Source organism: Rhincodon typus, chromosome 19, assembly GCF_021869965.1.
Source record: "Rhincodon typus isolate 14 chromosome 19, sRhiTyp1.1, whole genome shotgun sequence".
NCBI lineage: Eukaryota > Metazoa > Chordata > Chondrichthyes > Orectolobiformes > Rhincodontidae > Rhincodon > Rhincodon typus.
In genome coordinates, this window is record NC_063350.1 from 6,172,187 (window position 1) to 6,186,106 (window position 13,920).

General features: G+C 46.0%; 2 protein-coding genes across 2 annotated transcripts in view; both read right to left on the minus strand.

Annotated features, from left to right (window-relative positions):
- Positions 1-406, minus strand: part of chmp4ba (charged multivesicular body protein 4Ba) — a 39,593-nt gene extending 39,187 nt beyond the window's left edge. The window contains exon 1 of the mRNA XM_020521596.2: positions 111-406. Coding sequence (XP_020377185.1) covers positions 111-294 — 184 coding nt within the window. The 5' untranslated portion in view covers positions 295-406. The remainder of the gene's footprint in view (positions 1-110) is intronic.
- A 10,925-nt stretch (positions 407-11,331) lies between these two features.
- Positions 11,332-13,920, minus strand: part of LOC109921575 (zinc finger protein 341-like) — a 29,014-nt gene continuing 26,425 nt past the window's right edge. The window contains exon 11 of the mRNA XM_048608521.1: positions 11,332-11,953. Within this exon, the coding sequence (XP_048464478.1) occupies positions 11,460-11,953 (494 nt within the window). The 3' untranslated portion in view covers positions 11,332-11,459. The remainder of the gene's footprint in view (positions 11,954-13,920) is intronic.

Here is a 13,920-nt window from a genome sequence, read left to right on the forward strand (position 1 = left end):
CTGTGTGTGTGGTGTCCGGTACCTCTCCTGTCTCTGTGTGTCTGTGTGTGTGTGTGTGTGTGTGTGTGTCTCTGTGTGTCTGTCTGTGTCTCTGTGTGTGTGTCCGGTACCTCTCTTGTTCTTGGTGCCGTGCTTCCTCGCCGTCAGCAGCTCCTGGTCGATCTTCTTCTCCAGAAATTCCTGTTTCTTGGTCAGCAGCTCCTCGGTGTCCCGCAGCTTCTGGATGGCCTCCTGAGGGGTCGGCCCCTTCCCGGCCTTGGCCGAGGTACCGAACAGCTTCCCGAACACGCTCATGATGCGCGGCTGAGGCTGTGCCCCCAGCGGCCAGTGGCCTCTCCGTCAGCCTCAGGCTCAGGCTCCGCCGCCTCTGAGCAGGCCCCGCACACGCACCGGCACGTCACCGCGCCCTCGCCATGACGCCATCACGCCGCTGCGTCTTAAAGGGATCGGGGCGCCGCCACCCATTGACTGTCCGCCGACAGATATTTCCTTAAAGGTAATTCCACCCAACACAGAACAAGCTGTGGAGGAAAGACCTTGCTGGGCAGGTTTCCTACCACCATCACCCCCTCAAAACCACAGGAACTCCCGAAAATCTGAACATTATTGATTCCCTCCAGGAAAGTTAAAGATATTTTCCTGAAAATAATCCAGGAGAAGACTTCTGCTCCATGAAGAAGACCTACATCTTGCCCTCAAACTGGCCACCACACCATGCCCCTGTGCCATGATCCCACAGCGCTTTAATGGAGTGCAAACCACACCTGCTGCTGTTCGTCATGTCAATAAATATTCTCCTGAAAAGCAACAGGACAAGAACTGGGTGTCACAGTGGCTCAATGGTCAGCACTTCTGCCTCACAGCACCAGGGACCTGGGTTTGATTCCAGCCTTGGGTGACTGAGTGGAGTTTGCATGCTCTCCCTGTTTCCATCGGGTGCTCCAGCTTCTTCCCATAGTCACAAAGATGTGCAGGTTAGGTGGATTGCCCATGCCAAATGTAGGGTTAATGGGGACGAGGTGGATGCTCTTCAGACGGATCGGTGCCGACTGGATAAACCAAATGGCTTCTTTCTGTACTGTAGTGATTCTATAGCTAAAAGGTACAAGCTCGTGAAATTGGAGCAGAAGTAGACTCCCTTGAGCCTGCTCTGCCATTCAGTAAGACCATAGCTGGTCTATTTATGTTTTGAATCCCACATTCAAACCCTTGAATGTCCTGCTTAACAAGAATTATTCCTGCGCTAAAAATATTCAATGATCCCCCACCTCCACCACCTTCTGTCATACAGCCCTGTGAGAAAAAAAAAATTCTCCTCATCTCTGTCATAGTGATGGCAAAGCAAAAGGGGGGAAACCCTTTTGTTTATTGCATTTGCAGTGGCATGTGTTGATGAGTTTGAGGAACTAATTGGTCTTTAGTGATGCGTAAGGATGTAAGAGTCTGAAAGCGCTAATGTTGGGGAGTGCCTTCTGAACCTCCCACTATGATATCTTATATTCCTTTCACACATCTCGCAAGCAGGATATCCCAACTTAGAAAGGACGAAGGCAGTAGACTCACAGGAATACCATGACATTGCTGCTTCTCTGTCATTGGATCAAAATCCCAGCACTCCCTTCCTCACTTGTGTGGTGGGTGTCCCTACACCCTGGGACTGCAGCGGTTCACCAAGGCAGCTCACCACCACATTCTCAGTCATGCTCTCAACTGTTCTTAGTTTCAATGACCATCTCTACTCAGGGTCATAGCCTTCTGCTGTGGTTCCTCTATTTTCTGAATAGGAACGAGGGATGTGCAATAAATGCTGGCATGGTCATCAATCCTAAAACCTTATTAAAAAAAAAGAAAAAACACTTTCTAGTTGTTGGAGTAGTTTTGCAGAACAATCATCATTGCAATGAAATATCACCACAGAAGCCTGTCTCCTTGTTTTGATCCATGCTTCATGTGGAGCAGTGCCCCTTAAGCTTTGTAAATCAATTCTCTACAGAGTGTGTCCAAGGTCCTTCAGGGATTGATGTTAATGATCGTTATTGTAACGTAGGCCCCTGCGGGTAACTTACATGCAGCAAGCTCCCAAAAATACAATTGATAACTTCCCTGTTGCTATTCAATACGGTGTCATGGGAACTTTATCACTTACCTGAGAGGTCAGAAGAAGACTTGGTTTAACATCATCTGAAGGGTGGCAGCACAAATGGCCATGATATACTATTATTGCTTGGAAAAGTAGAGGAATAATGTTTAAGTTTCACATATTTCTATATTCTGTTTTTTAAGATAGGGGAGGACATGGTTTTTAAGTTTCATTTAGATGTGTTCTATGAGGGATTACAGGATGACTGGAGATTTTTTTAAATAAAACCTTTGAGGTGAGTAGTTAGAATATGGAACCATGAACTATATAGAGCACAGGAATGAGCCCTTCGGCCCACAATATTGTGCCGAGCCTGACGCCAAATTACACTAATCCCTTCTGCCTCTCATCGGTCCATATCCCTCCATTCCTTGCCTATTCATGTGCTGGTCTAAAAACACCTTAAATGCCCCTATCATACCTGCCTCAACCACCATCCCTGGCAGTGTGTTCCAGACTCCTACCACTCTCACATCTCCTTTGACCTGTCCCCCCCTCAAGTTCAATACATGCCCCCTAGTTTTAGACATTTCAACTTTGGGAAAAATGTTTCTGACCTATCTAGGCACCTCATAATTTTATAGACTTCTATCAAGTTTCCCCTCAGCCTCTGCTGCTCCAGAGACAACAACCTGAGTTTTTCTGGCCTCACCTTATAGCTCATACCCTCTAATCCAGGCAGCATCCTGGTAAACCTCTTCTGCACCCTCTCCAAAGCCTCCGCATCCTTCCTGTAATGTGGCGACCAGATTTGAATGCAATACTCGAAGTGATGGCCTAACAAAAGTCTTGTAAAGCTGCAACATGACATCCTGACTCTTGTGGACTCAGTGTGTTAAAAAATCAAGGTGGAAGAGAGAATAAAAAGTCTTTGTTGCCTGGTGACAGCAGTCTAGTAACAGACAATGTTTAATCATCTGAAGAAGTGCACAGGTTTCATTCAGTGAAAACAGGTCTGTAACAGCAGATGTGCTGATAGTTGAGCAGACTCCAAAATAGACAGTGCAGGAGAAAAGTCATCCTGAGTGGCTTAGAAATCAATAAGACAAAGCTCCAGAAATAACCTATTACTGAGGAGTCAGAGAAGGAGATAGCGTGCATTCACAGAGGTCCCATTAGAAATGGTCCCATTAACAGAATTGGATTGAAGAATCACTGTAAGTGGAGAGGTTGTAATTGGAACAGGGGTAACAAATCCCCCATGGAAGGAATTGATTTAATCTTTTCAAAACATGTGTTTAAGGAACATTTGTTAAGGAGGAAGTGGGCTGAGTTGGCAACTTGAACAAGGTTCACAGGAAATTATATTAGCTAATGAAAATAGTATTGGGTAATGCGGAAGTTTGAAAAGCAACTGATTACAGTCTTGCCAGCTGAATAGGAAGTTTAAATTGGAAACAATGAAACCTTCACTGAGATTTGAATATTTGTAAGGTTGTTGTTGTTGGGGTGTAAAAGGGTTCAATCATCCTTTCCGATATTTGTACTAAGATCCTTTTCAAAAAGTTCTTGTATAGTGTAGCATAGTTTTTTTTCTTATCTTTTGACTGCTGTAAACTTTTAGACTCTTTTGTCGAAAGAACATTGGTTGTTGTGAATTTGTTCACTGACTGACTTTCACAGTAAACAAAAGCTAAAACTTAACTCTGGTATCTGAATTGTCCATTATTACTATCACCTAGAGTCATAACAAAGTTAGGGCTCTGTGTGGGATCAGAAGTTAAGAGAGATCAGAGCGGGTGCTGGCCTAGTGGTATTGTCACTGGAACTGTTAATCCAGAGACCCAGGTAAAGTCCTGGGGACCTGAGTTCACAATCCCACCATGGCAGAAAAAAAAATCTGGGGTTTAAGAGTCTAAAGATGACCGTGAAAACTATTGTCGATTGTTGGAAAAATCCATCTGGTTCACTAATATACTTCAGCAAAGGAATTTGCCATGTTTACCCGGTCTGGCCTACACGTGACTCCAGACCCACAGCAATGTGGTTGACTCTTAATGGACCTCTGGGCAATTAGGGATGGGCAATAAATGTTGGTCTGGCCAAGGATACCCTCATCGTTTGAATGAATGAATAAAAAAATTGGCAAATCTTTAAAAATAGGTAAGTGGAGGTACTGGCTATAAAAACAGGAGTTGTTGTGAAGTATATTACACAGATTGAACTTTCAAAATGGCTTTGGCTGTTGTTAAGAATCTTCTGGCAGTGGATAATATAACAGGGGAATTTTTTTTGAGATCTTTGACAAAAGCTAAACCAAGAGACTTAGCAGATAAATTGAAGTTGGGAGTAAAACAGAATTAAGAAGGCCCAAGATGTTTGCAGTGATCACCTTGTGTTTAGAGTTAAAAGGAGGGAAATTGCAGATTGATAGGTCACCAGCAGAGTTAACTAAGATTCAGTTTAAAAATCTTGAAACAGAAGAAAGAGAAAAATAAATTGAACTGGAAGAAAAAGAGAAATGTAAAAAGGGAAGAAAGTAAAGAAAGAGAAATGGAATTAATAAACTTTGAACTCCAAGAAGTGCAGAACAAATGAAATCCTGAGAGGCTTATAAATCAGTAACAGAAAAGCTATGAAATAAAACTTTTCAGATGTCAAAGAGGAAACCATAATGTGAGTATATTGAAGACATGAGTTTAAGTTATAAATGTTAAGGAGTAAGTGAGTTTAGTTAACAGTTTGTTTAAACATCAAAGGAAAAGACATTAACTTAGGAAAATAGAATCAGATTAATGCAGAATATTGCTGAAATGAAACTGTTGTACCAGCTGAACAAGGAGTTTTAAAGAGAAGACAGTGACCCTTCACTGACAGGCAGTATCTGTGAGCTTGTTGTGGATAAAAGAGTTAAATCCATTCTTTTTGCTATTTATAATAAGACAATTCCAAATAGCATACTGTAACAGTTTGCTGTGTTTCTTTTGTGTATAATAATCTTTTATGTTCTCTTCACCGTTCCCCGGGCCCACACCGTCCCCAGGCCCTCACCATCCCTGGGCCCCCGCCCTCCCGGGGCCCTCGATGTCCCCGGGCCTCACGCCGTCCTCAGGCCCCTCGTCGTCCCCGGGCCCACTCCGTCCCCAGGCCCCTCGCTGTCCCCGGGCCCCACACCGTCCCCAGGGCCCTCGCCGTCCCCGGGCCCTCGCCATTCCCGGGCCCCTCACCGTCCCCGAGCCCTCACCGTCCCCGGGGACCACACTATCCCCGGGCCCCTCACCGTCCCTGGGCCCTCACCGTCCCCGGGCCCACACCATCCCTGAGTTAAGCCTCGATCAGGAGGACCTGGGTCCTGTGGTATCGTGAGAGAAAGGTCTTCCAAATGCCACATTTCCTGCAACTGGCAGATGAGCAGGGATTCAGTCCAGGGCCCTTCCCTCTTCCGTCGCAGTTTCTAGGGAAATCCTTGTTAGCTTCTTTTCCTCCACTTAGTAATATGCTTAAACTGAGCAGATTGTCACGTCTGATCTGAGGTTGTATCATCTCATTCAAATAACCTGTCCTTCCATTCTTTACTGCTGAGCCTTATCCAGCTTTTCATTTACATTTATATCAATATCTCATCTGAAAGGTGTCATGTTTGGTAAAATAGCACTTCCTCAGTACATCCCAAGAAGAGGTCAGAAGCTGGGAATCCTGCTGTGAATAATTCACCTCCTGATTCCACAAAGCCTGTCAACCATCTACAAGGCACAAGTCAGGAGTGTGATGGAATACTCCCCACTTGCCTGGATGAGTGCAGTTCCAACGACACTCAAGAAACTTGACACCATCCAGGACAAAGCAGCCCCCTTGATTGGCACCACATCCACAAGCATTCACTCCTTCTACCACTGATGCTCAGTAGCAGCAGTGTGTACTATCTACAAGATGCACTGCAGAAATTCACCAAAGGTCCTCAGACATCACCTTCCAAACCCATGACCACTTCCATCTAGAAGGACAAGGGCAGCAGATACATGGGAACACCACCATCTTCAAGTTCCCCTCCAAGCCACTCACCATCCTGACTTGGAAATATATCGGCTGTTCTTCACTAGGCATTGTGAGTCTACCTACCTTAAATGGATTACTGTAATTCAAAAATGATGTTCATCACCATCTTCTTGACAGCAATAAGTGCTGGCCCATTCAGTGATGTCTACCTCCTGTGAATTAAGTTTTAAAAAGCATTAGCCTGGATGATGTGCTGAAATCTGTAGAGTCTGCATCAGAGATGGGAGAGCCATCACTGAAGCTGGGTGGACACTGCTGTGTAGGAAGGATGGGATAGACTTCCTCAGGGATTGGCTGAATAAACACCATTGGTTCTTCGAAGGAAATGTTGGGTGCATATTTAAAGCCAATGGGATACAGTGTTCTGGGAAGAGTTGGGACGCAATGTATTTTGAAAAGCTTTTGCAAAGACACAGGATAAACACATACCACTCTTCAACACTGCCTCTTCAATGTTTTGTAAATTTAAGCTGACACTAAGTTCCATTTACCCAACAGCTTGTTGCTCACTCACCTATGCTGGGTCCAGGTCTAGCAACATTTTAATTTGAAAACTCCCATCCTGGTTATTTTTCACATCCAGGGATACTTTCACATTATTTTTTAAAAATTTATTCATTCATGGGCCGAGGGTGTCACTGGGTAGCCAGCATTAATTGTCCATCCCTAATTGCCCGGGGTGGGGGGTGTTGGTGTGTTAAGGGACAACCACATTGCTGTGGGTCTGGAGTCACATGTAGGCCAGACCAGGTAAGGATGGCAGTTTCCCTCCCTAAAGGACATTAGTGAACCAGATGTTTTTTTTTGCAAAATCGACAATGGATTCATGATCGTCATTGGATTCATAATTCCAGATTTTTATTGAATTCAAATTCCACCATCTGCCATGGCGGGATTCAAACCCAGTTTTCCAGGTCATTACCTGAGTCTCTGGATTAACAATCCACTAGGTCATCGCCTCCCTCACTGAATGGTATTTCTACCACCGAATCACCCATGTTACTGAATCGATTACAGATTTACATGTAAAACTCGTCAGGGAAATCTGCCCTTTGCCCTTTAAACTCCAATATTATTCTGGTCAATCTGTGCTGCACCCCTCCCCCAGGCCAATATTTCCCAAATCAGATGAAATCTTAAATTGCTGGAGGAAATGGACTGCCTGCCAAAGCTGCTCGAAGCGATCGCTTTCTGTGATAACATGATGGGAAGGTCAGTTACATTGGGCAATATTGGAAACCATTGAGATCCACTGTTCAGATCCACGATAAATGTGCAGCAAATCCTCATCAGAGAGTTGCTTCATTCTGACAATGCTCTCCCCTCCCCCTACCGCATCCCAAAACCAGTCCAGCTCGTCCCCGCCTCCCTAACCTGTTCTTCCTCCCACCTATCCCCTCCTCCCACCTCAAGCCGCACCCCCATCTCCTAACTACTAACCTCATCCCGCCCCCTTGACGTGTCCATCCTCCCTGGACTGACCTATCCCCTCCCTAACTCCCCACCTACACTCACCTTTACTGGCTCCATCCCCGCCTCTTCAACCTGTCTGTTTCCTCTCCACCTATCCTCTCCTTTATGCATCTTCTATCCGCCTCCCACTTTCTCCCTATTTATTTCAGAACCCCCTTCCCCTCCCCCTTTTCTGATGAAGGGTCTAGGCCCAAAACGCCACCCTTTCTGCTCCTATGATGCTGCTTGGCCTGCTCTGTACATCCAGCCCTGCACCTTGTTGTCTCTGTACTTGTATCTCATTATGAGGCACAGCTTCAGCACCATAATGACTACACTCTTTAATGGTTCTAAGGAGTTTGGTTTGACTGTTAGCATCAGAAGACAAATGTCATGGTCCAGGGTGTTGCTACCTTAGAATCATAGAATCCCTACAGTGTGGAAGCAGGCCATTCGACACCAACCCTCTGAAAAGCATCCCACCCCGACCCATATCCTTACCCCATCCCTATGACCATGCATTCCCCTGGGCCAAACCACCTCGCCTGCACATCTTTGGACTGGAAACCAGAGCAAACACACAGATACGGGGAGAATGCGCAAACTCCACACAGACAGTTATCTGAGGGTGGAATATGAACCCGGGTCCCTGGCGCTGTGAGGCAGCAGTGCTAACCACTGAGCCACCAAACCGCCCCAATCTTCATCTATCAGCATTGACGCTGACACACTGGTGGATCTTGACACTTCAAGCTACATATGATCATCAGCAGTCTGTCACTTGATGCTAAAATTAACAAGTTGCAAAAGCTGCAACCGTTATGTCCAGGCTGAGTAAACAGTGTGTAACAACAGCTATCTGAATGTGAACATGGTATTGCAAGTCCATTGAGCCTGTGTCGTCAGCTCGCTTCCCTACGGTGGTGAAGCCAGGCCAATATTTGTGGATATCAAACAGCGTATTTTGGAACGAGACCTGACTGCAGATGGCCATGCTCCGGCAGTCAAGCTGTCAAAAGTGAACACGGTTTGTTAAATTTGTGATAACCATCATGAAGGCTGAGGGGTGACCTTATAGAGGTTTATAAGATCATGAGGGGCATGGATAGGGTGAATAGCCAAGGACTTTGTCCCAGGGTAGGAGCGTCCAAAATGAGTGGGCTTAAGGTTTGAGGTGGGAGAGGAGAGATTTAAAAGGGACCTCAGGGATAACTTTTTCACAGAGGGTGGTGCGTGTATGGAACGAGCTGGCAGAGGAAGTGGAGGAGGTGGGTACAATAACAGCATTTAAAAGGCATCTGGATGGTTATATGAATACAAAGGGTTTAAGAGGGACATGGGCCAAATGCTGGCAAACAGGACTATGTTAGATTGGGACGTGTGGTCGGCATGGGTGAGTTAGACTGAAGGATCTGTTTCCGTGCTGTATGACTTGTATAAATCTAGCTGGAATTCTGTAAACTGAGGCCTAACATTTTCCTCCTTGTTTCTGAGCATCGAGGATATCATTTCCAAACGCTGCATTTTTTCAGACCTGCCCACTTGTCATTACCAACTTGGTGACCTCCATGGGGTTTTGTTCTTTCAGGGGATATGGGCATCATTGGCCGCGCCAGCATTGATTGTCCTTCCCTGATTGACCTCAAGAGAGTGGTGGTGAGCTGCCGTAAGATCATAAGGCTTGGGAACAGGAGTAAGCCATTCAAGCCTGCTCTGCTATTGGATAGGATCATGGCTGATCCCACATTCCTCACATCCACTTTCCAGCCCTTTCCCTGTAACCCTTGATTCCCCGACTGATCAAGAATCTATCTGTCTCAGCCTTAAATAGACACAAGGACTCCAACCCCCTCAGTTGTCTGTGGCAAGGAGTTCCAAACACACAAACCCTCTGAAAAAAGAAATTTTTCCTCATCCTTTTCTTAAATTGATGCCCCTTTATTTTGAGATGATGGCCTAGACTCTCCCATGAGGGGAAACATCCTCTCAGCATTTACCCTGTCAAGCCCCTTGAGAATCCTGTATGTCTCAATGAGATCACCCCTCATTCTTCTAAACTCCAGGGAGTCTCAACCTGTTTAGCCTTTGGTCATAAGACAATCCCTTCATAACAAGGATCATCGAATGAACCTTCTCTGAACTGCCTCCAATGAAATTATACCGTTCCTTCAATAAAGGAACCAAAACTGCTCACAGTGCTCCAGATGTGGTCTCACCAGGACCTTGTACAGTTGCAATAAGCCTTCCTGAAGTGCTGCAGTTCATTTGGTGTAGGTACACCCACGATGCTGCTAGGGAGAGAATTTTGGATCCAGAAAACATGCCAGAGTTTTTGTTCACACGGTTCAATGTCATCATTGCACTCTCATCCCCTCCATTCCATTCACGTTACATATCCATCATCCAGACCTGGATTAACAACAGATATTTCTTCCAAATTGAAGATTGGACCCAGGCAGCTCTCAATCCCTCCCTCTCGTTCCCTGGCTACTGTCTCAGGGTGGAACAAGATATTTCACAACCGTGGTGTCCAATTTGACCCAAAGGTGAGATTACTATTCTACATCATTTCTATCACCCTTTACCACCTCTGTAACTCTATCTGTTGCATTTCTGCAGCTGAAGCCCTCATCCAGCCCACTGCGATCTCATTCTCTCACACTCCTAACAAGCCTCCCATCTTCCACCCTCTATAGACTTCAATTCATCCAAAACTCTGCTTCTCTATTTGTTTACCAAATGCACTAACTCTTTGTTGACTCACACTATTTACTTGCCAGCTCTCAAATTTATAATTTTCACAATCGGGTCCAAATCCCTGCATCACTCACTCTAGATTACAAATCAGATGGGGAGCACCATTGTATCAGAGGCTGGGGGGTTTGGGTTCAGGTCCATTGCCAAGAATTGAGCCAATAAACGTTAAGCTGAGGTTCTAGAGGAGTGCTGCGTTGTCAGGCTTTCCAGTTTCCAGGCAGATGTTAATCCAAAGGCCCAGCTAGCTTCTCAGCTCGACAGTAAAGACACCATGTGAGTATTTCATAGAGGGGCAGGTGAGTTCTGCTCAGGTTTCTGGGACAGTATTTGCCCTCGAATCAACATCTGTAACTATACAATGTGGTTATTGGTAAAGGTACCATAGTCCCAGAGGAGCACAGGGCTGTCTCTCTCAACAGAGACAGAAAACTGGAGGAGTTTTAACCTGAGGGTCACCACACCTAAGGTGAGGGGAGAAGTCGAGAAGGAGCGTTCGTCATGGTAACCTCAGCTGGTGCAGGATCTGAACCCTCACTGTTGGTGCAACTCTGCATCACAAACTAGCCATCCAACCAACTGAGCTAACCCATCACCCATTATCACACTGCTGTTTGCGGGAACCTGCTGTAACTAGATCAAAAAGTACTTCATTGGTTATGGAGCACTTTGGGATGAACCGGGGGATCATGGAAGTTGCTAGAGAAGTGCAACACTACTTCTTTCTGGGTTCCAAAGAGACGATGCCTTGACATGGAACCACACGGAAATGTCACAGAGATCGCACCCATTTCCTAGATCAGGGATACCACCTTCTCCCTTCAGCCACATATAAACGAGTTGAGGAAAAACCTTTTTCCCGTTAACTGGAAAAGTGCCTTTTATTTGTGGTTTGAATGCTATTGCGCACTGCAATTTAGCTGAAATATCATAAAACCAGCTCCCAGGCCTTTGTGTAACTCTATGCAAAGAATTCGAAGATGAAGGGATAACAAGATTTTTTTTCATTCATTCTCTCTGTCAGGACAGCTCATTGATATATTCATATTTACATATATTTATTGAATGTAAAAAAAACTAGTCTTTGCTGTAGTGGGAAGGTCGGTCCAGAGCCTGTTTATTCCGAGGCTTGGATGTAAACTGGGACGGTAACCATGGTTACCCCCTGGCTGCTGGGCAGCTCGGTCAAGCTACTGGTCCCCGGGCTCGAGATGGTCAGCCAGTTCTGGTCGGTGTTGTTGGTGGCGTTTGCCTCCTCGGACTCCGACAGGACGATGACGTGCTCCTCCCTGCACTGCCCGTTCTGGGCAGGTTGCCTCTCCTCCACTCCCTCCTCGGACCCCGGGGCTGTGCGGCTCTCGGCCGGGCCCCTCTTGGATTTGCAGGGCCCCCTGCGGGCACCGGGACGCCGTTTGCGTGCCTGGTGCTCCTCCCCTCGCCTGGCAAGCAGCCCACACCGATGTTGCTTGAGGTATTTCTCGCGGGTGAAGCCTTTGCCACAAGGGGCACAGCGGATGGTGTAGGTGTCTGTGTGAGAGTGCTGGTGCTCTACCATGTGGGCCCGTCGGCTAAAGCTCTTGCTGCAATACTGGCACTTGTACGGCTTGATTCCTGCAGCCAAACAAAAAAAAAACCACAAAACTAAATTAAAAGTCTCCTTCAGGAAACCCCCATCAGTACCGCAAGGCACTCCCAAAGTGTACAACACTGTTCACAAATGATTGACACAATGGCACATTTATTAAACAGAAATATGATTTGCTCACAGGATGTGGGCATCACTGATGAGGCCTCCATTTGCTGCCCATCTCTACCTTGACCCAACCTTCAATTTGGCTCGATCAGGGTATTTCAGAGGTCAATCCCATCGCTGTGGGTCTGGAGTCACATAAAAACCAAAAGAACTGCGGATGCTGTAAATCTGGAAAAGCTCAGCAGGTCTGGCAGCATCTGTGGAGGAGAAAACAGAGTTAATGTTTCGGGTCCGGTGACCCTTCCTCAGGAGGAAGGGTCCCCGGACCCAAAACGTTAACTCTGGAGTCATATGTAAGCCAGGTATGGCAGATTTCCTTCCCTAAAGGGCATGAGTAAGTTTTTCCAACAATCAACGTTAGCTTCACGGTCACCATTGCTGAGACTAGTTTTACATTCCAGATTTTGTTGACTAAATTTAAATTCTACCATAGGCCATGGTGGGATTCGAACCCACGGCCTTGGAAGATCAGTCTCGGCTTCTGGATTACTAGACCAGTGATATTACCATTGTGCCACCATGTTCCCCCCAAACCACAAAAGGCAGGTGGCATTTCAACTGAGGCTTCTTGAGGGCTTCGAGTGGAATTGATGGGACACCTAGGGAAGAACATTTTCTGCCGCTGGGACACTCTAGGAAGAGGAGACATAAGTCAGAGCCAGGCCATTCAGGACAGAAACCCGGAAATAAGGAATCTCCTTTTCCTCAGAGAGGAGCATACAAATGAATTTAGAATCAAGCTGGATGGAATTAAGAGAGGAATCAGCCACAATCTGCTTCTGTAGATCTAAGCTTGCTGAGAGACATGTTAGCAAAACTCGTTGGCTTGAACTCATCAGGACAAATGCAAGAATGCCAAATTTCAAATGATGACAACAATTTATACCACAGGAGAAACGGGTGATTGGTTGCTCAAAAGGACCATGTTTTACATGAACCTCCTTTTCTCCTCACCCTGTCAACACATCCTTAATTTCTTCTGTTCCCTACCCCCCAAAACACATACACTTACTGAGCTTCCCCTTTATACATCTACATTATTCAACTCACCACATTCTAGCCCCTCACCTGTGTTTCTCCTAAAATCTAGCACAGACCGTCTGGGACAAATGGACTGTTAGTGAGCTGTGAATTCTATGATTAACTCCTACCCAAAGTCAAGTTAATTGGCAAGAGAACCAGGAGGAGGAGATGATTTCTTCTTTCAACACCACACTCGAAGTTCCAATGACCGAGTGCGAGTTGCCCGAAAGGATGGTGGAACCTGACACAACAGGAACATGCAAAGCAAATTAGATAAATACACGGAGAGATAAAAATTGCCAAGACTAGAGCAGGGGAGGAGAATAATTCGGTAGTAGTTTCAAAGAGCTGGCACAGACATGATGGGCAGGGTGGCCTTTGTTTTGTGTTATGTGAGAAGAGAATTACAGGAAAAGGACATTAAGCTCAAACCCTTTCAAACTGACTGATCTCAACTCCTGTTCCTGACAAATTCGGGTGTATCTTGCAGCCCCCATCTCATCTCTTCAAATGCCCAAACTCTTCATATTGACAATTTGTGCTGGAACAGACTTCCACCTTCTGCCATCACCATCAAGTGCCTCCTCCTTATTTCTTGGGTCTCAAACAACAAGGGTGGGCAGATTTGGGAGAAAGTGGCAGCATGTGGTAATGAGGCCAGGCTAAAGATCCAGGGACACTGGTTCACATCCCACACTGGAACCAGGTGGGGTTTAAACACAACTAATAAACTGGAAATTGAAAACCAGTCTCCATAAGTGACCGAGATAGTAGGAACTGCCGATGCTGGAGAATCTGAGAT